Source organism: Podarcis liolepis (assembly GCF_965112155.1).
Source record: "Podarcis liolepis genome assembly, chromosome: 7".
Classification (NCBI taxonomy): Eukaryota; Metazoa; Chordata; class Lepidosauria; order Squamata; family Lacertidae; genus Podarcis; species Podarcis liolepis.
In genome coordinates this window covers 91,181,545-91,206,699 of record NC_139561.1, presented here as the reverse complement: position 1 = coordinate 91,206,699, position 25,155 = coordinate 91,181,545, and the positions used below count along the sequence as shown (strand labels likewise).

General features: G+C 51.4%; 1 protein-coding gene and 1 long non-coding RNA gene across 2 annotated transcripts in view; both read right to left on the bottom strand.

Moving 5' to 3' along the window:
* LOC310712949 overlaps positions 1 to 25,155 on the bottom strand; it is a 2,318,697-nt gene that overhangs the window by 2,242,347 nt on the left and 51,195 nt on the right. The gene's annotated exons all lie outside the window — the stretch shown is intronic.
* LOC310712937 (amino acid transporter heavy chain SLC3A2-like) overlaps positions 1 to 25,155 on the bottom strand; it is a 128,534-nt gene that overhangs the window by 95,002 nt on the left and 8,377 nt on the right. Inside the window, exons 4-9 of the mRNA XM_083516404.1 lie at positions 22,081 to 22,166; positions 19,900 to 19,977; positions 18,237 to 18,295; positions 7,176 to 7,350; positions 6,049 to 6,177; positions 3,125 to 3,617 (exon numbers count right to left, since the gene is read on the bottom strand). Coding sequence (XP_083372530.1) covers positions 3,267 to 3,617; positions 6,049 to 6,177; positions 7,176 to 7,350; positions 18,237 to 18,295; positions 19,900 to 19,977; positions 22,081 to 22,166 — 878 coding nt within the window. The 3' untranslated portion in view covers positions 3,125 to 3,266. The remainder of the gene's footprint in view (positions 1 to 3,124; positions 3,618 to 6,048; positions 6,178 to 7,175; positions 7,351 to 18,236; positions 18,296 to 19,899; positions 19,978 to 22,080; positions 22,167 to 25,155) is intronic.

The following is a 25,155-nucleotide window of genomic DNA, read 5'->3' as shown; positions in this document are numbered from 1 at the left end:
ATAAGTAATAAATTGTTGTTGTTGTTAATATTATTAATTAAGTTGGTTCAGAAACTGCAGCTCGTGCAGAATGAAGCAACACAGCTTTTGGCCAGAACTCTGCATCCATTATGCAGTTACTGAAAGCTCCTTGCTGGCTGCCAGGAAATCTCCTAGCTTTGTTCAAGGTATCATTGCTGAGGTATGAAAGCCTAAAGGGCTTAATAGGAACCAGGTAACCTCAAGGTCCACAAATGACAACATTTTGGAGGTCCCAAGTCATAAGGTCATTAGATTGGTCTCAACTAGGGCCAGGGCCTTTTCAGTACTGGCCCCGACTTGGTGGAACGCTCTGTCACAAGAGACCAGGGCCCTGCGGGACTTGACATCTTTCCGCTGGGCCTGCAAGACGGAGCTGTTCCACCTGGCCTTTGGTTTGGACTCAGTCTGACCCTTATGCTTCCCTCCCCTTATGGTCTTGATCTATGGGCTACTTTTAAAATGAGGCTGCATTTTAACCTGTATTTTAAATTGTGTCCCCCCCATTATGCTTTTACTGTAATTTTACTGGTGTTAGCTGCCCTGAGCCAGGCTCTGGCCGGGGAGTGCGGGGTATAAATAAACTTTATTACTATCATCATCATCATCATTAGGGACCACCTTGTCCCCCTGTATACCAGTTCTCCCATAGCCCTTTAGTTCCTATGCAAACTGAGGCCTAGAATCGCCAAATTGGAATGGGTCCCAGGGGTCATCTAGTCCAACCCCCGCCACGCAAGAATCACAGTGAAAGAATCTCTGACCGATGGCCATCCGACCTCTGCTTAAAAAGCTCCATTGAAGCAGAGAGCTTGTCAAAGGAAAGAACTCCCGAGGCTTCAACCACCATCCAGAAGAGATTTTTGATCCGCTCTCTGCTCGCGGGAATGTGGGGAACTGGCTGTGGTTACTCTGTGTATGCTCAGAGGCACCCCCTCTCTAGCTGGTCCCCTGTGACCTTATGGCTGAATAGGGCACAGATGAAGCGCTGTGCAGACAGACTCCGGCTGGCCTCCCTCCCCTGTTTGTCTTGTGGGAGGGAAGACTTTGTCGGCCAAGGGAGTTGGCGTTTGGAGAGCGTTGGCTACAATTATATTGGCTCTGCCCTTCTGTGTGTGCCAGCTACAAAACCAACCACTTTCCCCACTCTATCTATGGGCATGTGAAATTTGGAGCCTGAATTTGCCTGGAATTCCATAATCCCCCTTGTTTTTTGCATGGTTGTAATATGGTCTGAAGCTCAACATCAAAAAAGTGAAGATCATGGCCACTGGGCCCATCACCTCCTGGCAAATAGAAGGGGAAGAAATGGAGGCAGTGAGAGATTTTACTTTCTTGGGCTCCATGATCACTGCAGGTGGTGACAGCAGTCATGAAATTAAAAGACGCCTGCTTCTTGGGAGAAAAGCGATGACAAACCTAGACAGCATCTTAAAAAGCAGAGACATCACCTTGTCGACAAAGGTCCGTATAGTTCAAGCTCTGGTTTTCCCAGTAGTGATGTATGGAAGTGAGAGCTGGACCATAAAGAAGGCTGATCGCCGAAGAATGGATGCTTTTGAATTATGGTGCTGGAGGAGACTCTTGAGAGTCCCATGGACTGCAAGAAGATCAAACCTCTCCATTCTGAAGGAAATCAGCCCTGAGTGCTCCCTGGAAGGACAGATCCTGAAGCTGAGGCTCCAAGACTTTGGCCACCTCATGAGAAGAGAAGACTCTCTGGAAAAGACCCTGATGTTGGGAAAGATGGAGGGCCCAAGGAGAAGGGGACGACAGAGGACGAGATGGTGGGACAGTGTTCTCGAAGCGACCAGCATGAGTTTGACCAAACTGTGGGAGGCCGTGGAAGACAGGAGTGCCTGCCGTGCTCTGGTCCAGGGGGTCACAAAGAGGCAGACATGACTAAACAACAACAAAACACACACACACACGAGAGGAAACCTCTATCCCCGACCTCGTAGCATGACACATTTATTTGGGGTCTGTGGTAACCCCTTATGCTAGGCCCTGTTTGCACCCTATATGTAAAGCTCTAGGTCTAGGGTAACCCTTTTCAACACTCAAGGCCTCCAACTAAGCAGACATCTGGGAGATTTCCTTTATTTCATTTTAATGCACAGTGGCAGGGTTTTTTTATCCCACATGGATGTGGCCAAAAGGAGGATGGCATCCCATCATTCTCAGGTCGTACCATATATTTAAAGCACGCTATGATGCCACTTTAAACAGCCATGGCTTCTTCCCCCACAAAAAAATTCTGGGAACTGTAGTTTAAGAGTGCTGAAAGCCCTCCGTAGACCCCTATTCCTCTCGCAGAACTACAATTCCCAGAGTTCCCTGGGAAGAGGGATTGATCCTGAAAACCATTCTGTGAACTGTAGTTCTGTGAGGGGAACGGGTGTGTGTATGTCTCCTAACGCCTCTCAGCACCCTACACTTCCCAGAATAATTTCGGGGAAGTCATGTCTGATTAAAATGGTTTCACAGGTGAGTCTCACCAATCTGCATTATAAGTACCATATTTTTCGCTCTATAAGATGCACCAGACCACAAGACGCACCTAGTTTTTGGAGGAGGAAAACAAGAAAAAAATATTCTGAATCTCAGAAGCCAGAACAGCAAGAGGGATTGCTGTGCAGTGAAAGCAGCAATCCCTCTTGCTGTTCTGGATTCTGTTATAGCTGCGCAGCCAGCATTCGCTCCATAAGACGCACACACATCTCCCCTTAATTTTTAGGAGGGAAAAAGTGAGTCCTATAGAGCAAAAAATACGGTATGTACAGTGGTGCACCGCAAGACGAATGCCTCGCAAGACGGAAAACCCGCTAGACGAAAGGGTTTTCCGTTTTGGAGGTGCTTCGCAAAACGAATTTCCTATGGGCTTGCTTCGCAAGACGAAAATGCCTTGCGAGTTCCTGCGGGGTTTTTTTTCCTCCCTCCCCCTTTTTCTAAGCTGCTATGAGCTGATCCGATCAGCAGATAAGCCGCTAAAAGCCGCTAATAGCGCTAATCCGCTAATCCGTCAACGGGCTTGCTTCGCAAGACGAAAAAACCACTAGACGAAGAGAATCACAGAACGGATTCTTTTCGTCTTGCGAGGCACCACTGTATATGCATCAGTTACAATATCCAATGGGATAGGAGCAATTCTTCCATTGGTCGATAGCAGGGCGGCCGAGCGGCCAATAAGAGTTCCTTCCGCGTCCCATTGGCTGCCAGCTGTGTGGACCTGATTCCGTGGCAGCCAATCACTGCTCGCGTCCTCTGGGCACTTGGAGGAGGACAGCTTGGTGTGGCCTCAGCCTCACTCGGTCCACGTTGCTCTCGCGCTGGGGCTCCGGGTGGGTGCTGAAGAGGACCTTGGCAGGAACCAGGAAGTTGAGCTGGCTGAGGCTGAGCTGGAGGGGCCGCGGCCCCAGGTTCAAGACCACCAGGATTGCGGAGCAGGATCCGGGGCGGAGAAAGGCGAAGACGTCCTCCGAGTGGCCGGCAAGGGGCAGAGGGATGTAATCGACGCCGTGTAGAGCGAAGGAGGTGGCGTGCAGAGCGAGGAGAGAGCGGTGCAGGATTTCCAGCAGAGCCCGGTCAGAGCTTCCTTCCTAATTGAGAGAGCACAGAAAGCAGCCTCAGACCACTGGTCCACCTAGTGTGCTGGTCCTGAGGGTTAAGCGTGCGGCAAGGTCCGAGTCTGGTCCGAGGTCGAGGGTGCGGTATGGAGGCTGTCCGTCAAAGCTGAAGCGGGGTCCAAGGCAGGGAGTTGGGTGAGGTCAGGAACTCTGGCAGAAGAGCGGGACAGGGTGCAGGCAGGAACTGGCTACCAACAATGTTGCTCCCGCAACCTGGGACTGGGCTGGCCGGCTTTTATCTGCCCCGAGGCATAGGGCAGCCCCGATCCTCAGGTGACTCGCCTCTCCTGGCCTGGAGGTGAGCGGACCTCCTGCAGGAACTTAGTTCCCTCCTCCTCTCTGCCCTGAGTCTCTGCAGCTCAGGAGAGGCTGGAGGGTTACCGGACCCAGAGGCAACCTCAGCTTCCCCTGACGGGGCTGAGAGTGGAGCACCTGCAGGCAATGGGTCCTCCGTCACCTCCGGAGCCAGAGCAGACTCAGCTGGTGCCTGCACCTGAGGATCCAGCACAGGTGAGGACCCTTCAGGCTCAGGCCCCAGTCCCGGCTCAGCTGGTTCTGGAGGTGGGGAATCCTGTGTAGGCTGGGATTCCTCAGGTTCAGCCTCCGAGTCCGAATACCAGGCCATCACACCGAGCTCCATACTGTCTACACTGGCAGCAGCTCTCCAGCGTTTCAGGCAAGGGTCCAGGCCTACCTGCAGATGCCGAGGATTGAACCCAGAACCATTTGCGTGTGAAGCGTATACGCTGCAGCTGCACGAGGGATGTCCCGTCGAAAAACACATACAACAGGATTCTAGTCCTCATCGCTTTGAATAAGGGGCTGATTTAAATAGGGGGTCAGCAGTGCCATCAGACCACAAGTCAGCGTTGCTCCGTTTGGGCTGGATCAGTGGTTCCCAAAGTGGGGGGGGGGGGGGTAGGATCACCAAGGTGGGGTGCTAAGAGTCAAGGGGGCAGCAGGAGGTATGGGCGTACTTAAGGGTTGCGTAGGTTGGGGAGCAGGCCAAGTGGCGAGGGCAAATCTCCGGAGTTTCAGAGAGGGCACACTTACAGCCCTATAGGAAGATGGAGAGGCAGCATGGTGTAGTGGTTAGAGTGTCACACTAGGACGGGGAGAGAAAAATACAATAAAACATCAGACATTAAAAACTTCCCAAAACAGGGCTGCCTTCAGATGTCTTCTAAAAGTCATATAGTTGTTTATTTCCTTGACATCTGATGGGAGGGCATTCCACAGGGCGGGCGCCACCACTAAGAAGGCCCTGTGCCTGGTTCCCTGTAACCTCACTTCTCACAGTGAGGGAACGGCCAGAAGGCCCTCGGAGCTGGACCTCAGTGTCCGGGCTGAAAGATGAGGGTGGAGATGCTCCTTCAGGTATACTGGACCGAGGCCGTTTAGGGCTTTCAAGGTCCGCACCAACACTTTGAATTGTGCTTGGAAACGTACTGGGAGCCAATGAAGATCTGTCAGGACCGGTGTTATGGGGTCTCGGCGGCCGCTCCCAGTCATCAGTCTAGCTGCTGCCTTCTGGCTTAGTTGTAATTTCCAGGTCACCTGCAAAGGTAGCCCCATGGAGAGCACATTGCAGTAGTCCAAGCGGGAGATAACCAGAGCATGCACCACTCTGGCAAGACAGTCTGCGGGCAGGGAGGGTCTCATCCTGCGTTCCAGATGGAGCTGGGAGACAGCTGCCCTGGATACAGAATCGACCTGCACCTCCATGGACAGCTGTGAGTCCAAAATGACTCCCGGGCTGGGCACCTGGTCCTTCAGGGGCTCATTTACCCCATTCAGGACCAGGAAGTCCCCCACACTCGCCCACCCATTACAGCTTGTGGAAAACCCACCTTTTTCTGCATTGGACACCCCTCTTGATTTCAGCTAGTCTATCTACCAGAGCCTGTCTTCACAAGCACGGGAAGTCCCCAACTCCAGTATACCTGAAGGAGCGTCTCCACCCCATCGTTCTGCCCGGACACTGAGATCCAGCTCCGAGGGCCTTCTGGCAGGTCCCTCAATGCGAGAAGCCAAGTTACAGGGAACCAGGCAGAGGGTCTTCTCGGTGGTGGCTCCCGCCTTGTGGAACACCCTCCCAGCAGATGTCAAAGAGAAGAACTACTACCAGACTTTTAGAAGACATCTGAAGGCGGCCCTCTTTAGGGAAGCTCTTAATGTTTAACAGACCACTGTATTTTAATATTTTGTTGGAAGCTGCCCAGAGTGGCTGGGGGAGCCTAGCCAGATGGGCGGGGTATAAATAATAAATTCTATTTTATTCTAACTCACTGAAGGTTTGAGACATGTAATAAATAAATAAATTACGGGGATTCGACCCAGCGGACATGCTTTAGCACTGAGCTAAAGCCCTTCGCCAAGTGTGAGACAATGGTCTGTGTCTCACCATGGACGCATTCTGCAACGGAACAGGGGATCCTTCGCCACCTTGCAATAGCGGGACTCCTGGAAGGGTGAGCTGGAGAACTCCCAACATCCGCCCCAAGCCAGCCTTGAGTGGGGATCCCCATGGCACCTGGAAGGGAGAGAGAGAAACAGAGAACAGAAAACAATGTGGACCCCAAACCAAGGCCTTGACTCATTTACTGGTTTATTTTTTTGCACAAGGGATTATTTGGGTGCCTTCTTAGCATAACAAATCCTCTTGTAGAATTGTAGATTACAAGCAACTTGTGCAAAATACAATTTACAGCTTGGGAGTAGTTACAGAATTAGGATTCAAAGGTCACAGCATATTACAGGTTGAAAGAAAATTATATGAAAACGATGTACCGTTGGCATTTAACTCCTAGTAAATTAGGAAAAATGTATAAAACCGAGTCAAATGTATGCTGGAAATATAAGGGGAAAGAAGGCACCTTCTATCATATGCGGTGGAAATGTAAGGTAGTAAAAGGATTTTGGGAAATGATATATAATGAGTTGAAAAAAATGTTTAAAATAACCTTTTCTTAAAAACTGGAAGCCTTGCTTTTAGGAATTCCAGGTGCTGAAATCCCAAGGGAGCAGAAAATACTATTTATGTATGTGACCACGGCTGTGCAGATGTTATTGGCCCAGAGATGGAAAGAAGATAAAGTCCTGATCAGAAAAAAATGGCAGATCAAGTTGATGGACTTTGCCAAAATGGGTGAAATGAAAGGAAGAATCAAAAATCAGGAAGACCAACATTTTAATAAGGAATGGGGGGAAATTTATCACTGATCTTCAAGACCATTGTAAACAGTTAAAATCGTTAGTAAGATTGGAATATCGCTTGTAGTTTAATGGTGAACATTGGATACAATGGGGAGATAAAATATTTGGATTATTATAAAAAGATGCAGGAGGAAATGATTAACAATAGGACCCACAAAGGGAAGGAGGAAAGCCCAAGAGATTCCTTGTAATTTTGTTTTTAGGTTGGATATGTGAAAAATCTGAAAAAAACCAAATATTTTTTTAAAAATAATAATTCTAAAAGCAGCTTGCACCAGAGAAGTTTCACGCAGCCCAAGCAAAGTCGCTCCTCACCATCCAGCCGGGCCAGGGCACCCGCAGGTGCCCCAAGGCCCCTTCCACCCGTTGCGCCAGTCCTTGGGCAGTCAGGTTCTTCTCGGCTCCCAGCAGACGGCAGCTGAGGATGACGCTGTCAGGCACCCGGCAAGAAATGTTGCATCTTTCGCTCTCGTCCAGGACAATCAGGACCCTGAAAGAGATGCATGTGAAATTAACCCTGTCGCTGTTTTGCAGGGCGTGTGCTGAATTGCAGATTTCAAATGCTTGCTGCTTCGACGCTGTGATGGCCTGGGAATCCGATTCAGAGGCTGAACCGGAGGAATCCCCGTCGCGGGGATTCGAACTGCCAACCTTCTGATCAGCAAGTCCTAGGCTCTGTGGTTTAACCCACAGCGCCACCCGCGTCCCTCGCGCCCCAACCTACGCAACCCTTAAGTACGCCCATATCTCCTGCCGCCCCCTTGACTCTTAGCACCCCACCTCGGTGATCCTACCCCCCCCCCACTTTGGGAACCACTGATCCAGCCCAAACGGAGCAACGCTGACTTGTGGTCTGATTGCACCGCTGACCCCCTATTTAAATCAGCCCCTTATTCAAAGCGATGAGGACTAGAATCCTGTTGTGTGTGTTTTTCGAGGGGATGTCCTTTGCACAGCTGCTGCGTGTACGCTTCACACGCAAACGGTCCTGGGTTCAATCCTCGGCATCTGCAGGTAGGCCTGGACCCTTGCCTGAAACACTGGAGAGATGCTGGCGGTCAGTGTTGACAGTATGGAGGTAGGTGTGATGGTCTGGGATTCGGACCCGGAGGCTGAACCTGAGGAATCCCAGCCTGCACAGGAGTCCCTGCCTCCAGAACCAGCTGAGGCAGGGCTGGGGCATGAGCCTGAAGGGTCCTCACCTGGGCTAGATCCTCAGGTGCAGGCACCAGCTGAGTCTGCTCTGGCTCCGGAGGTGATGGAGGACCCATTGCCTGCAGGTGCTCCACTCTCAGCCCTGTCAGGGGAAGCTGAGGCTGCCTCTGGGTCCGGTAACCCTCCAGCCTCTCCGGAGCTGCAGAGGCTCAGGGCAGAGAGGCGGAGGGAGCTAAGTTCTCGCAGGAGGAGTGCTCGCCTCCAGGCCAGGAGAGGCAAGTCACCTGTGGGCCAGGACCGCCCTAGGCCTCAGAGGAGATAAAGGCCAGTCAGCCCAATCCCAGGTTGTGGGAGCAACATCGCTGGTAGCCTGTTCCTGCCAGCACTCTGACCTGCTCTCCCTGAGTTCCTGACCACGCCCGGCTCCTTGCCTTGGAGCCCGCTTCACCCTTGATGGACAGCCTCCATACCCTTGACCTAGGACCAGACTCAGACCACGCCACATGGTAACACCCCCCACCCCCCGGGACCAGCACAGACACAAGACTTTTTTTTGCAGTAAGGGACACGGCAGGGGTTGCTTCCAGATGGCCTGTTTATGGTGCATGCACCAAGGGGGTTATATGATGTTATGTCCAGCAATAACACAACATTTCCCAGTGCGTTTCGCCATGGCTTCCTCGTTGCGAAAAGCCTGCTTTTCTTATTAAAGAGGGAAGTGGGTTTGTTGTGCAAGAGCAGCGGATCGGCTGTAACCGTGCAGCCTGAATTGCTGGTATGCGTTTGAATCCCACCTAATAATAATAATAATAATAATAATAATAATAATAACAATTATTATTCCCCGCCCATCTGGTTGAGTTTCCCCAGCCACTCTGGGCGGCCCCCAATCGAGTGTTAAAAACAATACAGCATTAAATATTAAAAACTTCCCTGAACAGGGCTGCCTTCAGATGTCTTTTAAAGATAAGATAGCTGCTTATTTCCTTCACATCTGATGGGAGGGTGTTCCACAGGGCGGGCGCCACTGGAACATGAATGCATTGCAAAGTGCAAGATGGCACTTTTACCTCCCTACAAACCAATCCGAATGAATTCTAAATAAAAGATGGACATTGCAGAATCTCCCGGCTAACTATGTGCAATGCATTTGGGACGAATGACGACGTGCATTTCAGGGTCAGTCTAGATGATGCCCTGAGTGCCTTCCAGACCTTGGAGTCCTGTGCCCAGTGCTGGCTGGAATCTATTGGAGGAGGCTGCCGGGCTGGCCGCACAAGTTTTTTGTAAGGTCGTTACCTGGGCTGGCCACCTCAGTGTCCCCATCAGCATCACAAAAGACTGAGCTAGGTTGCAACTATGTGAGGGGGCCTTCCAGGCTAATGGGTGGAAAGAGGCTGGAAGCTGGAGACACAGAGACCTGCTAGCTCTGTGCAGGACCTAAAGCTGCAACTAACGGAGAAGCAATTAATGCAGACCCCCCCACCCCACCCCAAGTGTCCCTATTTTCCAGGAACAGTCCCGGATTTACAGAAGCCGTTCTGGTTTCTGATTTGATCCCAGAATGTCCTGCTTTTCCTTAAGGTAAAGGTAAAGGGACCCCTGACCATTAGGTCCAGTCGTGGCCGACTCTGGGGTTGCAGCGCTCATCTCACTTTATTGGCCGAGGGAGCCGGCATACAGCTTCCGGGTCATGTGGCCAGCATGACTAAGCCGCTTCTGGCGAACCAGAGCAGCGCACGGAAACGCCGTTTACCTTCCTGCCGGAGAGGTACCTATTTACCGTATTTTTTGCTCTATAAGACTCACTTTTTCTCTCCTAAAAAGTAAGGGGAAATGTGTGTGTGTCTTATGGAGCAAATGCAGGCTGCGCAGCTATCCCAGAAGCCAGAACAGCAAGAGGGATCGCTGCTTTCACTGCGCAGCGATCCCTCTTGCTGTTCTGGCTTCTGAGATTCAGAATATATTTTTTCTTGTTTTCCTCCTCCAAAAACTAGGTGCGTCTTGTGGTCTGGTGCATCTTATAGAGCGAAAAATACGGTATCTACTTGAACTTTGATGTGCTTTCGAACTGCTAGGTTGGCAGGAGCAGGGACCGAGCAACGGGAGCTCACCCCGTCGCGGGGATTCGAACCGCCGACCTTCTGATCGGCAAGTCCTAGGCTCTGTGGTTTAACCCACAGCGCCACCCGCGTCCCTTTTATTATGGAATAGGATGTTCCTATTTTCATCTGAGAAATGTTGGAGGCTATGCTTAACGTTGACGTATTATGCCCAGGTTTCATAGATGAGTAAATATATCCTAAGGACACAACAGTATCTGCTGTTCTTCATTCCTATGAAACTGAACCCTGGCCAAGCACTGGAATGTCTTGCCACTCAGATATTGGGGTGATGCGTAACAGTACCCAATAAAAGGCCAAACCCCCAGCCCCGCAAACTTCAGATTCTCCAATGCCTTGGGACTGCCTGCATTCCCCAGTCCTGCCACCAGAGGTCCTCGCAGACCCTGGACTAAGGAGGGTCTGGGGGAAAGGAAATTGAAAAGATCAGAGAATAAAATATATGATGAATTTAAGAAATTATTTAAATTGACTTTTTAAAAAAGGCCGGAGATTTTCCTTCTAGGAATTCTGCCCATAGAAATAAAGCAAAATACAAGACCACTGCTTATGTATTCAATTACGGCTGCAAGAATACTGATAGCCAGAAGTTGGAAAAGTGAAACAACACGTACAAGAATAGATTGACAATCACTCATGCAAGAGTACTTTCAATTAGCAAAGCTGAGCGGAAAAGTTAGAGGAGCCCCAAATAAAAAAATATACAGAGAATGGGGACTATTCAAAGAGTATATATAAGATTGTGCTGTAAAAATGACGTTATCCTAGCAGAGCTGAATGACACTTGTATATAATAAACAAATGGAATAAACATACTAGAAAAATATACAGGAAAAGTTATAAAACAAACTGTGCAACAAAATTAAGATAACAGAAAAAGTACAAAGAGAATGATTGGAAGTTTCTTTCAGAAGACTCTATTAGATAAGACAGGATGTTATAACTAATGTTCATTTCTTATTGTTAACTCTCTTTTGCTTTTTTATTTTTATTTCTTTATCTTTTTTTCTTTTATAATTTCGTGTTAAATTTTGTTGTAACTATTTGTAACTGTCAGGGGTTTAGGAGCAGAAGCACGGGCAAGGGAGGAAACAGAGAGCGAAGGGGAGGAGGCAGAAGAAAAGATGAGTGATGACGACGACCCGAGATCTCCTAGTCTTTCCAGTGAATCAGAGGATTCACAGAAAGGAGCACCAGTGGCGAGGGCAAGGGGGGAGTCTAGGGGGGCACCCCAGGAAGACAGAGCCAGAGAGGACTCAGGGGGGAGCAGCTGGAAATCGGGACCAGCGTCACCGCCAGGAAGCAGGGAAGAGGAAGGGAGCCAGGGGGGAAGCGCTGGCAGCTCACCACAGGAGGGAGGACATGAGTCAGGAGTGGCCACACCTCCACAGGAGGGAGGACATGAGTCGGGGGTGGCCACACCTCCATCGGGGAGCGAAGAAACGGTTGAGAGGAAAGTGGAAGGTTGGGCGCGCGCGCCAAGTTCAAATGCAGAGGAAGGCGGGGCAGTAAGCAGCCCCGAAAGAGAGCCAGGTCCTAAAGCCCGGCGCAAGGAGGCAGGAGGGTCTGGGTCAGCGTCAGAAGAATCCCGGAAGGAAGAAGCCCCGGGGGGTAGAGGGACCCAGAGGAGGACAGTCAGGAGGAAAAGGTGGAGCAAGGCTAGGATATTAAGTTGGTGCACACAGGGCGGAGACTCAGACGGAGCTTCGCCGACCTAGCTACTAGGCGTAGAGTTGCGCGCAGCAGCGTGAGAATGGAAACTGTAATTCAATAAAGACTTTTACTTAATGACCGCTGGCTAGCGTGATCCTCTGTGAGCTAGGATCTTCAAGCAGCTCTGACAGTAAGCTCCGTCTCCACTTGTGGGCATCTACAGCCTCGAGGAGGGGAGAGACACAGGTGCCTACTAGCAAGCTCACGAACGGCAGACGACATGACGGCTGAGCAGCAGATAGAGGAACTCAGAAACGCGGTGGCACAACTGAACGCCGAGGCTCTAGCATCCAGGAAGAGGGAGGAGGAGGCAGCCGCAGCCTGCAGGGATCTCCAGGTCAGGTTAGACGTGCTGACAAAGCAGACACCCCGGCAGGAGGGAATTGGGTTGGCGAGACGGACAGGCGGGCTGGTCTCTCACTTCGATGGGAACCTGCAACAGTATCCCAACTTTAGAGCCGACGTACTGTGCGCACTGCAACTGCTGCATAAAGACTTTAGAGATGAACAAGAGAGAGTGGGGTTCATCATGTCCCATCTGCATGGGGATGCGAGAGCATGGCTACGCAATTTATGGAGGGATAAGGATCCGGCGCTACAGAATGCAGATGCCTTTATTAAAGCAATGGATGGGTGTTTTTTATCAAGTATTGACGTGGATCTTGCACGGAAGGAGGTGCATGGGCTGAGACAAGGGAGGGCCAGCGTCAGGCAGTATCATGCCCGCTTTTTCGCCTTGGTCAGTGCCCTGGAATGGGACAGAGATTCGGCTCCTGTAAGAGACCTCTTTTGGGAGGGGCTGCACAACTCGATTAAAGATGAGATCGCCAGGGGGGAGAGACCCCGAACCACCCAGGAGGTCGTTCAGAGGGCACTGGCAGTGGGGGTGAGGCTGGAAGGACGTCCGTGGAACAGGGACGAAGGGCGTGGAGGGCGCGAACCAGCCGGGGGCCCCTCCTTCTTTCCCAGGGAAGCAGCGAGGGCGCAATCCACGCCTCCGCCAGGAGGAGGAGCCGAACCTATGGAGGTGGGAGGTGCAAGGGCTCAGTCAGCAACCAGAGCCCTAGCACCAGCAGCAGTGAAAGCGAAGCCTCCTAGAGGGAACAGGAAGTGTTACGTCTGTGAGGAGCCAGGGCATATGGCGAAAGAGTGTCCCCAGAGGCCCCACAAGCTCACTGCAGCCTCAGTAATGGTGACTGCAGCAACACAGCACGGAGGACCACAGCAGGGAAACGAGGCTGTCTGGCTGGAGGAAGAGGCACTGGGGCCCAGCCAGACGTGTTAGTGACGCAGTCCCCAGCGATTTTACAGCCCGTGAACCCCCTCCCGCCCAAACCAGTAGTGAGGCTCACAGCGTCTCTCCAGCTGCCCAATGGAATCACCATGGACGTGCCAATCACCATTGACTCAGGCAGCAATGCGGACTTTATAGGGCAGGACTTTGTCGACAGGCACGCTGTGCAGTTGCTGCCGGCCACACTGCCCCTGCAGGTTGTCACGGTGGATGGCAGGGAGCTGCTCGGGGGGCAAGTGGTGAAGCAGACGCCACCAATGGTGATGCGACTTGGGAATCACAGAGAAATCATCAGCTTCAACGTCACTCGACTATCTGACACGCCCATTGTGTTGGGCATGAGTTGGCTGGACAAGCACAGCCCAGCGATGGCTTGGTACCAGAGGCAGCTGACCTTCGGCTCTTCCTTTTGTGCTGAACACTGCATCGTGCCCAGGCAGGAAGGAGAGGAAGAGGAGTCACAGCTGCTGCTAGGCACGCTGCAAGCGATTCCACACAAGTACGCTGAATTTTTGGAAGTTTTCTGCGAGAAGGAGGCAGACAGGCTACCCCCTCACAGACCATATGACTGCAAAATTGACCTGCTGCCGGGGGCGGCGCTGCCTAAAGGGAAACTGTATTCCATGTCAGAGGACGAACTGCAGGAACTCAAAGAGTTCATTGACCATAATTTGCAACGCGGCTTCATCCGGGAGTCCAGGGCAGTGGGGGGCAGTCCCGTATTCTTTGTTAAGAAGCGGGACACGCCCCAAAAAAGACTGGTAGTGGATTACAGGATTTTGAACAGTCTGACTAGGCCATCGGACTTCCCCATGCCCCGTATTGACGACCTCCTCGCAAAGGTACGGAAGGGCAGAGTGTTCACCAAGTTGGACCTGCGGGGGGCGTACAACCTCATTCGCATGCGGGAAGGAGATGAGTGGAAGACAGCCATGTTCACGCCACTGGGGACCTACGAATATAGAGTTATGCCTTTTGGATTGCAAAATGGCTCCCACGTTTTTCAAGCGTTTATGCATCACGTGTTGGCGGGACTTCTCTACAAGACGTGCGTCTGTTTCTTAGATGACATCCTGATCTTTTCGGAGTCGCAGCAGGAGCATGACGGACACGTCAAGGAAGTGCTGAGCAGGCTGAAGCAACATAGGCTCTACGCCAAGCTGGAGAAGTGCCAATTTGACGTGCCGGAGGTGGATTTTCTGGGCTACAAGCTGTCTGACAAGGGGCTCGCCATGGACAGCGCCAAGGTTCGAGCGGTGTTGGATTGGAAGAGTCCGCGCAACCGGAAGGAGGTCCAACGGTTTGTCGGCTTTGCGAACTTCTATCGCAAGTTTATCAAGGGCTTCGCGATGCAGACAGCGGCCATCACTGACACGCTTAGCTCCAAGAAGAAGAAGTTCGTTTGGACAGCGCAGGCGGAGCAGTCCTTTCAGGCACTCAAGCGTCTCTTCGCGTCGGAAGAGCAGCTGCTTCATGTCAACCCCAGCAAGCCGATGAGGGTGGAGACAGACGCCTCGGACAGAGCCGTGGGGGCGGTCCTGCTGCAGAAAGACCCGCAGGGGGTGTGGCGACCGGGAGCGTTTTACTCCAGGAAGCTCAGCAAGTCCGAACAGAACTACACCATCTGGGACAGGGAGTTGCTGGCCATTCACGCAGCGTTCAAGGCGTGGAGGCACTTTCTGATCGGCGCCAAGCACACGGTGCAGGTTTGCACGGACCACAAGAATCTAGAGCACTGGCGCACGGCACAGTTCCTGAACCAGAGGCAGATACGTTGGGCTGAGTTCTTTGCAAACTTCGACTTCCGAATAGAGTATGTCCCGGGGGACACCAACATCATGGCAGACGCTCTCTCCCGTAAGCCACAGTATCTGGAGGACGCAACACCAGCGGCCGCCATGCACATCTTCGCACCAGCAGTGTGGGCGTGCGCAGCGGCGACCGTGGACCTAGAGGCGGTGCGACGTGCGTTGCAGGAGGACTCCTTCGCACAAGCAAAGATGGCAGAGGTGCAAAGGGGCAAGGCAGCGGCCGACGGTTTCCGGCTAAGAGATGGATTGCTCATCCGAAAAGGGGCCATCTACGTGCCGGGAGACGAACTTCGAGCCAAGGTGCTGCAGCAGCTGCACGACGCGCCCACGGCCGGGCACTTTGGCAAGGAGAAGACGGTGGAATTAGTAGCCAGGGATTTCTGGTGGCCTGGAATGAGAGGGGAGGTCGCAGACTACGTGGCGAGGTGCGACACCTGCCAGAGGGCCAAACCAGTGCACAAACCGCCGGCCGGACTGTTGGAACCGCTGCAAACTCCGGTCGAACCTTGGGAAAGGGTGGCTCTGGACTTTGTCACGGATCTGCCCAGCTCAAGGGGCAAGACGGCAGTGCTGGTGGTGGTGGACCTGTTTTCCAAGATGGCGCATTTCATTCCGTGTGCGAAGGTGGCCACGGCGGAGCAAACCGCCAAACTGTTCATAGACCACGTGTTCAAGGTTCACGGTCTGCCACGGTCTATTCTGTCCGACCGGGGGCGGCAGTTCATCTCGAATTTCTGGCAGAAGCTGATGGGCTTCCTGAACGTCAAGATCAACCTGGCGTCGGCGAGACACCCGCAGACCAACGGGCAAGCGGAGCGGGTCAATGCCATCATGCAGCAGTACCTGAGATGCTATGCAAATCAACAGCCTGCGACGTGGGTGGATTACCTACCGCTTGCCGAGTTCGCCTACAACAACACGAAGCACGTGTCCACGGGGGTCACGCCGTTCTTCGCCAACAACGGGAGGCACCCCAGAACCTTCCCGGGACTGGACAGAATGGGGGAGGGGGAGCCGCAGACAGCAGATGCGTTCGCGTCGGAGCTGCAGGAGGTCCACGATCAGCTGAGGCGCCACCTGGAGCTGGCCAAGCACGCATACAAGGTACAAGCAGACAAGCACAGAAGGGTTGGAGAAGAGCTCCACGTGGGAGACTGGGTTTGGTTAGCAGCCCACGCAGTGCCGGCCAGGTCGTTGGCCAAGAAGAAACTAGGGCATAAGCAACTGGGGCCCTACCAAGTCGAAGAGCAGGTCAACCCGGTAGCTTTCAGACTGGCACTTCCGGAGGGTTCCAGAATGCATCCGGTATTCCACAGATCGGTGCTCACTCCCTACAAGGCACCGCACAGGTTCCAGGAACCCGGAACAGCGCCGAGTCCGGTCAGAGACGGAACAGGGCACGCGGAAGTGGCACAGAAGGAGCGCATCAACGAAGTCACTGAGATTTTGGACTCCAGATGGGGGGAAGAGGGGGTAGAATACTTTCTCGCCAAGGAGGGCACCCCGGCCAGTGCGAACAGCTGGGTGCCGGGCTACGCCTTGGACGAACCTCTCCTCAAAGACGAGTTTCATGCCCTCTTTCCCCATAGACCTATGCCAGCAGAATTTTTTGACGACTGGCTTTTCACGCCCACACTTTCGGCCAGCACTTTCCGGGGGTTCGACTCGGACGAGGACCCGACACAAGACGTCCGTTCCCCGGAGGGGTCACCCTCGGGATCTGCATCAGAACCCTCGTATTGGTGGGACGATAGGCCAGAGGAGCAGTGGCGCAGGCGGTGGCTGGAAGGCCCAGGACGAGCAACACCGACAGGAGGAAGTGAGGGAGAGACGGACATGGACGTTTTCGGGGACGACCCTGGTTTCGAGCACGGCGGCACAGAGATGGAAGCGGAGGTGACTGTCGTCGACGAGAGAGGGGAGGAAGACCCGGGAGACTTCAGATGGAGGCCTGCCACGGGAAGCGACCGATACCCGACGTTCGTCCCTTTGCAACAGCAGCCCCCAGCTCCAGCACCGGAAGGAGGGGAGGGGGGAATGGGGGGCTTCGAGGGGGGGATGGATGTCAGGGGTTTAGGAGCAGAAGCACGGGCAAGGGAGGAAACAGAGAGCGAAGGGGAGGAGGCAGAAGAAAAGATGAGTGATGACGACGACCCGAGATCTCCTAGTCTTTCCAGTGAATCAGAGGATTCACAGAAAGGAGCACCAGTGGCGAGGGCAAGGGGGGAGTCTAGGGGGGCACCCCAGGAAGACAGAGCCAGAGAGGACTCAGGGGGGAGCAGCTGGAAATCGGGACCAGCGTCACCGCCAGGAAGCAGGGAAGAGGAAGGGAGCCAGGGGGGAAGCGCTGGCAGCTCACCACAGGAGGGAGGACATGAGTCAGGAGTGGCCACACCTCCACAGGAGGGAGGACATGAGTCGGGGGTGGCCACACCTCCATCGGGGAGCGAAGAAACGGTTGAGAGGAAAGTGGAAGGTTGGGCGCGCGCGCCAAGTTCAAATGCAGAGGAAGGCGGGGCAGTAAGCAGCCCCGAAAGAGAGCCAGGTCCTAAAGCCCGGCGCAAGGAGGCAGGAGGGTCTGGGTCAGCGTCAGAAGAATCCCGGAAGGAAGAAGCCCCGGGGGGTAGAGGGACCCAGAGGAGGACAGTCAGGAGGAAAAGGTGGAGCAAGGCTAGGATATTAAGTTGGTGCACACAGGGCGGAGACTCAGACGGAGCTTCGCCGACCTAGCTACTAGGCGTAGAGTTGCGCGCAGCAGCGTGAGAATGGAAACTGTAATTCAATAAAGACTTTTACTTAATGACCGCTGGCTAGCGTGATCCTCTGTGAGCTAGGATCTTCAAGCAGCTCTGACAGTAACATATATGTAAGATGATACAGTGGTGCCTCGCAAGACGAAAAGAATCCGTTCTGTGATTCTCTTCGTCTAGCGGTTTTTTCGTCTTGCGAAGCAAGCCCATTGACAGATGAGCGGATTAGCGCTATTAGCGGCTTATCTACTGATCGGATCAGCTGATAAGTGGCTTAGCGGCTTAGAAAAAGGGGGGGAAGGGGGGGGGAAACCACAGGAACTCACAAGGCATTGTCGTCTTGCGAAGCAAGCCCATAGGAAAATCGTCTTGCGAAGCACCTCCAAAACGGAAAACTCTTTCGTCTAGCGAGTTTTCCATCTTGCGAGGCATTCGTCTTGCGGGGCACCACTGTATTTTAAATCAAGAAAGACAAATTATTTAAAAGAAAAGATCAGAGAACCCCCATAGGCCACTGACCCATCACTTACTTTTCCTGCCCCCGATCTGGCTTTGTTTGAGCGCCCAGCTCACTCCAGGCACCCAGCACCTGCAATCAAGCCCCACAGAAGACAGTATCACACACCCACATATTTGGGGTTCATCAATCCTAAGAGGGAAAGCTCAGGTTACCGACTGCAGTTCCAATCAACAACACACCTTGGATTCCTCAGTGTACTTACAAATGTGCATTGCAAAGGGGGCATTCTAGAATTTTTTACCTTTTCTTTACCTATAGAGCAGGCACCCCCAGATTCGGTACACCAGCTGTTTTGGGACTACAACTCCCATCATCCCTAGCTAACAGGACCACTGGTCAGGGATGATGGGAATCGTAGTCCCAAAACAGCTGGAGGGCCGAGTTTGGGGGTGCCTGCCATAAAGGCATTGTGTTGGCTAGATGGGCCAATGGAGTCTGTTCTTACGCTCACCCCAAATGTGAGGAAGCTGGGGTGAGGGCTAAAGGCTGCCCAAAACCCTTGCTAGGTTCGAGTATGTACAGAGTCTGGAGTTTAAAATGCTTCTATATTAAAACTTTGTTTGTAACTCGCCTCTCTTTTTCGTGTCTTGCTCTGTAAAGCGGATTTCCCTTTAAAACTGGCTTTGGGGGTCCCTGTCCGCTCAGTGCCACATAAACCCTGAAGTTGCTACTGCAGACAAATAGGAGGGACTTTGCAATCAGTCCCTTCGCTTCCTTAGGTATGAAAGGCACTAACCTAGCTTGTGTTGCGACATCAGTTAAAGATTTATTTATCCAGGCAGATCTGGATAAAAACCTGGCGGCTGCTGCTGCTGCTGCTGCTGCTTCTTCTTCTTCTTCTTCTTCTTCTTCTTCTTCTTCTTCTTCTTCTTCTTCTTCTTCATCTTGAAACACAGGTGCCTAGCAAGCTATCTTACACAGAGTCAGACCATTGCTCCATCTAGCTTGATATTTTAAAGCTATGGTTTTCCCAGTAGTGATGTATGGAAGCGAGAGCTGGACCATAAAGAAGGCTGATCGCCGAAGAATGGATGCTTTTGAATTCTGGCGCTGGAGGAGACTCTGGAGAGTCCCATGGACTGCAAGAAGATCAAACCTCTCCATTCTGAAGGAAATCAGCCCTGAGTGCTCACTGGAAGGACAGATCCTGAAGCTGAGGCTCCAAGACTTTGGCCACCTCCTGAGAAGAGAAGATTCCCTGGAAAAGACCCTGATGTTGGGAAAGATGGAGGGCACAAGGAGAAGGGGACGACAGAGGGCGAGATGGTGGGACAGTGTTCTCGAAGCTACCAGCATGAGTCTGACCAAATTGCAGGAGGCAGTGGAAGACAGGAGTGCCTGGCGTGCTCTGGTCCAGGGGGCCGCGAAGAGGCGGACACGACTAAACGACTAAACAACAACAACAAGCTTGATATTGTCTACACGGACTGGCAGCATCTCTGCAGGATTTTAGGCAAGGGGTTTCTAGCCCTACCTGGAGATGCTGCCAGCAGGGTTTGGACTTGGCAACTTCTGCACGCAACACAGGTGCTCTGTTGCTTAGCCACAAACTTCCCCAAGTGCTTTATTTAAGGTTTTTTTTTAAAGGGTCAGTCTGGGATTCAATAAGAAAGGGTGGTATATGAATATTTCAAACAAGTAAATAAAACACCACTGGGTGGCACCGCTCTTACCGCCTCCAGACGCCAGGCCGGATCCTTGCCCACCAGGAATCCGTGGACCCCCAGAGCCTGCCAGAACTGGAACGCCCCCTGCAGGGTCAAAAGGAGGCGGGAGCTCAATTTGGCTGCAGAAATCCCAGGCTCACTCAGCTGGGAATAAGACCCACTTTGAGACAGAGGGACTGACTTCTCAGTTAATGTGTCGTGTGCCCACTTGCGGTGCATGGAACTGAACATGCCAGGACCCATCACGGCTCAGCCCAAGAGCATGTCAACTCAGAATATTGCGTCTTGAGAGCAAGGGCCAGATTCGAGCCAAGTGTGGCCCCTGGCTTGGGCACAAGGTGTCTCTGTGCACGTACAGGATGAACCCAGGGCCGGATTTAGGTCTGATGAGGCCCTAAGCTGCTAAAAGTAATGGGGCCCTTTATATGTCCAGCTGTCCTTTGTCAACAACAAATTGTCTCTGTTTCTTGTGTGTTAAAAGATACGCTATATGGTAATTGATGGACCTAATAGGTATCTAAAGCCATTTGCACATAACAAAATATGTATTTTATCCAAGTAATTGTTGAACTGAAATACAATTAAGATACGAAAATTCATGTTAAATTGCTGTTTTACGGGTTGTTTTTAAAAGTCTGGAATGGATGAATCCGTTTTGCATTACTTTCTATGGGAAAGCGCCCTTTGGTTTTGGAACAAACTGCCGGAATGGATTAAGTTTGAAAACCAAGGTACCACTGTATATAGAAATGAGCAAAGCAGAGATATTTTAGGGAGCAGACTAGCGGGCGGGGGCCATTATTTACATCATAGGAGCCTACACAACACAAAAAACTGTTGCTGTAGGTAGGTTTTATTTTATTTGTTATTTTATCTTATATTTTGGAAATGTACATCCAGGTGTTTTTTTCCTTTGCATTTTTTGGGGGCCCCCAAGAGAGTGGGACCCTAAGCTATAGCTTGTTTAGCTTCTACGTAAATCCGGCGCTGGATGAACCCTTCCCTCAAAATGGACATTGTATAGCTGGAAAAGGTTCACCAAAATGATTGAGGCAGGGAAAGCTTGCATCATTTGGGAGTTTTTATATTAGAGGAAAAAAGCAAGTGTAGTTAATCTGTGGAACTCCCTGCCACAGGAGGCAATGATGGCCATCAACCTAGATGGCTTTAAAAGAGGATTGGGCAAAGTCATGGAGGAGGAGAGGGCTGTCGATGGCTACTAGACAGGACAGCTATAATCTGCCTTCATGGTTGGAGGCAGAAATGCTTCTGAATCTGGAAACCGCAAGAGAGGAGAGGGCTCTTATAAATAATAATAATATTTTTTTATTTATACCCCGCCCTTCCTGGTTCAGAAAACCAGGCTCAGGGGAGCTAACAACAAATTTAAAACACATAATTGATGCATCAAAAAACAGCATAAAATACAGTATAAAACGTGAATAGTAAATTCAGAATTCAAAAATCAATTTAGGAGGGGAAATCAATCCAATAAACATTAGATGATCACCAGGGCTAGCTGGCTAAGTTAGTCCTATTTGGGCCGGCGAGGAGACCAGGGGAGAACTAGCTGTGGGATCCCAGAGCGTGTAATCTTCATAAAAAGGGGAGAAGGAAGGAAGGAAGGAAGGAAGGAAGGAAGGGGAATCATGCTAAGTTCAATTAAAGGCCAGGCGGAATAGCTCTGTCTTACAGGCCCTGCGGAAGGAAGTTAAATCCTGCAGGGCCCTGGTCTCATGGGACAGAGCATTCCACCAGGTCGGAGCCACCACTGAGAAGGCCCTGGCCCTGGTGGAGGATAATTTAACTTCCTTAGGGCCTGGGACCTCTAAACTTCCTGGACCTTAAGGTCCTCTGTGGGGCAGACCAGATCTTGCACTCAGATCCTGCCTGCAGGTTTCCCATAATGTGCATCTGGCTGGCTACTACGAGAACAGGGTTCTGGACCAGATAGGTCACTGGCCTGATCCTGCAGGCTGTTCTTAGTTTCTTATGCACCACCACCCCCAGCCAACCTCTGCACATCTGGGATCAGAAGAAAGGTTTCTGGGCCAAAGTCTGTGAATTCCAACCAGGCTTGAAGTTTATTTCAGAATTTAAGCAAACCGACATCAGCAGTCTCCCGCCCTGGCAGCTGAATACGGGGCAAACATGGCCAGACTTTGAGGAGGAACGACAACCACATACCTTGAGGTGCTGGTGTGTCCAGTTGTGCTTTGCAAGGGAGTCCAGCTCCTCTTCCCAGACTGGGAGTTCAAGCAAAATTCGGAGTCCTGGGTGGTTGGAGGAGAGGGGCGTTGGAATGGGAAAAGGCAAAAATAATAGAATCATGGCCACCCAACTGCTGTTTGCAAATCTCCGTTGAAGTTGAGGCCTATGTTGAACAACTCTTATCCTAAAAAAAGTTCTTACTAATTTTTCATCGGAATCTGCTTTCTTGTAATTTGAGTGTTTAGCCTGGAGAAGAGGAGGTTAAGGGGTGATATGATAGCCATGTTCAAATATATAAAAGGAGGGAGGAGGGTTGTTTTCTGCTGCTCCAGAGAAGCGGACACGGAGCAATGGATCCAAACTACAAGAAAGAAGATTCCACCTAAACATTAGGAAGAACTTCCTGACAGTAAGAGCTGTTCGACAGTGGAATTTGCTGCCAAGGAGTGTGGTGGAGTCTCCTACTTTGGAGGTCTTTAAGCAGAGGCTTGACAACCATATGTCAGGAGTGCTCTGATGGTGTTTCCTGCTTGGCAGGGGGTTGGACTCGATGGCCCTTGTGGTCTCTTCCAACTCTAGGATTCTATGATTCTATGAATCTGTTTATTCAAGTCCTCTCCTCTGGGGGAGCAGGTAAGAAGCTTGCTCCATCTTCCATGTGACCACTCTTCAGATATTTGAAGGTGGCTAAAATATCTCCTCTCTGTCTTTTCCTCTCCTGGCTAAACATTCCCAACTCCCTCAACTCTTCCTCTGAAGTTTGAAGACCCAGCTCTACCTCTCTTTCAAATCAGAACCAGTGAGGGCGGTGAAGGTCCTGTGTGAGTGTCTGGAGGCGGTTGGAGGATGGATGGCGGCTAACAGATTGAGGTTGAATCCTGACAAGACAGAAGGACTGTTCTTGGGGGACAGGGGGCAGGCAGGTGTGGAGGACTCCCTGGTCCTGAATGGGGGAACTTAGCCCCTGAAGGACCAGGTGCGCAGTCTGGGAGTCATTTTGGACTCATAGCTGTCCATGGAGGCACAGGTCATATCTGTATCCAGGGCAGCTGTCTCCCAGCTCCATCTGGTACACAGGATAAGACCCTCCCTGCCCACAGACTGTCTCGCTAGAGTGGTGCATGCTCTGGTTATCTCCCGCTTGGACTACTGCAATGCGCTCTGTGTGGGGCTACCTTTGAAGGTGACCCAGAAACTGCAACTAATCCAGAATGCGGCAGCTAGACTGGTGACTGGGAGCGGCCACCGAGACCATGTAACACCAGTCTTGAAAGACTTACATTGGCTCCCAGTACATTTCTGAGCACAATTCAAAGTGTTGGTATTGACCTTGAAAGCCCTAAACGGCCTTGGCCAGGTATACCTGAAGGAGCGTCTCCACCCCCATCGTTCTGCCCGGACACCAAGGTCCAGCTCCGAGGGTCTCCTGGTGGTTCCCTCACTGAGAGAAGCCAAGTTACAGGGAACCAGGCAGAGGGCCTTCTTGGTGGTGGCACCCGCCCTGTGGAACGCCCTCCCATCAGATGTCAAAGAGATAAATAACTACCTGACATTCAGAAGACATCTGAAGGCAGCCCTGTTCAGGGAAGTTTTTAATGTGTGACATCTTAGTGTATTTTTGGTCTTTGTGGAAGCCGCCCAGATTGGTTGGGGAAACCCAGCCAGATGGGCGGGGTACAAATAATAGTAAATTATTATTATTATTAGTAGTAGTAGTAGTAGTATTATTAGTATTATTAGTATTATTAGTATTATTAGTATTATTAGTATTATTAGCATTATTAGTATTATTAGTATTATTAGTATTATTAGTATTATTAGTATTATTAGTATTATTATCAAGACGTGGTCGCCCTCCTCTGCCCACCTTCCAGCTTGTCAACATCCTTCTTAAATTGTGGTGCCCAGAACTGGACACAGTACTCCAGGTGTGATCTGACCAAGCCAGAATAGAGTGGGACTATTACTTCCCTTGATCTGGACACTAGTCTTCTGTAGATGCAGGCACAACAACCTCATCAGGTGTGGGGCAAGATTGTACTTGAAGAACTGCAACCTGCCATTTCCTGCCTTGAAACAGGCCCTGTCTGTGGGCACCGGAAGCTCAGCTGCTTTCTGTGGCATCAGGGCCCCTTGGTCCACCAGCATGGCCTGCTCTGACTGGCAGCTGCCCTGTGGGGCTTCAGGCAGGACTCTCCTTCGGTGGAGGTTTTTAAGCAGAGGTCAGATGTACACCTCCTCTAGCTGCAGGGGGTTGGACTGGATGACCCAGGGGGTCCCTTCTAACAACAATTCAATAATAATAATAATAATAATAATAATAATAATAATAATAATAATAATAATAATGTTTTATTATTTATACCCCACTCATCTGGCTGGGTTTCCCCAGCCACTCTGGGCAGCTCCCAACTGAATATTAAAAACACAATACAGCATTAAACATTAAAAACTTCCCTAAATAGGGCTGCCTTCAGATGTCTTCTGAAAGTCAGGTAGTTGTTTATTTCCTTGACATCTGATGGGAGGGCGTTCCACAGGGCGGGCGCCACTACCGAAAAGGCCCTCTGCCTGCTTCCCTGTAACCTCACTTCTCACAGTGAGGGAACTGCCAGAAGGCCCTCGGAGCTGGACCTCAGTGTCCGGGCTGGATGATGGGGGTGGAGGCGCTCCTTCAGGGATACTGGACTGAGGCCGTTTAGGGCTCTAAAGGTCAGCACCAATGCTATGAATCTAGGACGGGGTAGGCAACCTAAGGCCTTCTCAATCCAGCCTGCATACGGTCCAGGAATCTGTGTGTTTTTACATGAGTAGAATGTGTCCTTTTAGTCAAAATGCATCTCTGGGTTATTTGTGGGGCATAGCAATTCGTTCATTATTTTCCCCCCAAAATATAGTCCAGCTCACCACATGGTCTGAAGGACAATGGACCGGCGTACGGCTGAAAAAGGTTGCTGACCCCCAGTGGCGTAGCGTGGGGGGTGCAGGGGGGGCCGGCCGCACCGGGCGCATCATCTGGGGGTTAGGGTTACGGGGCGCAAATCCACGGGT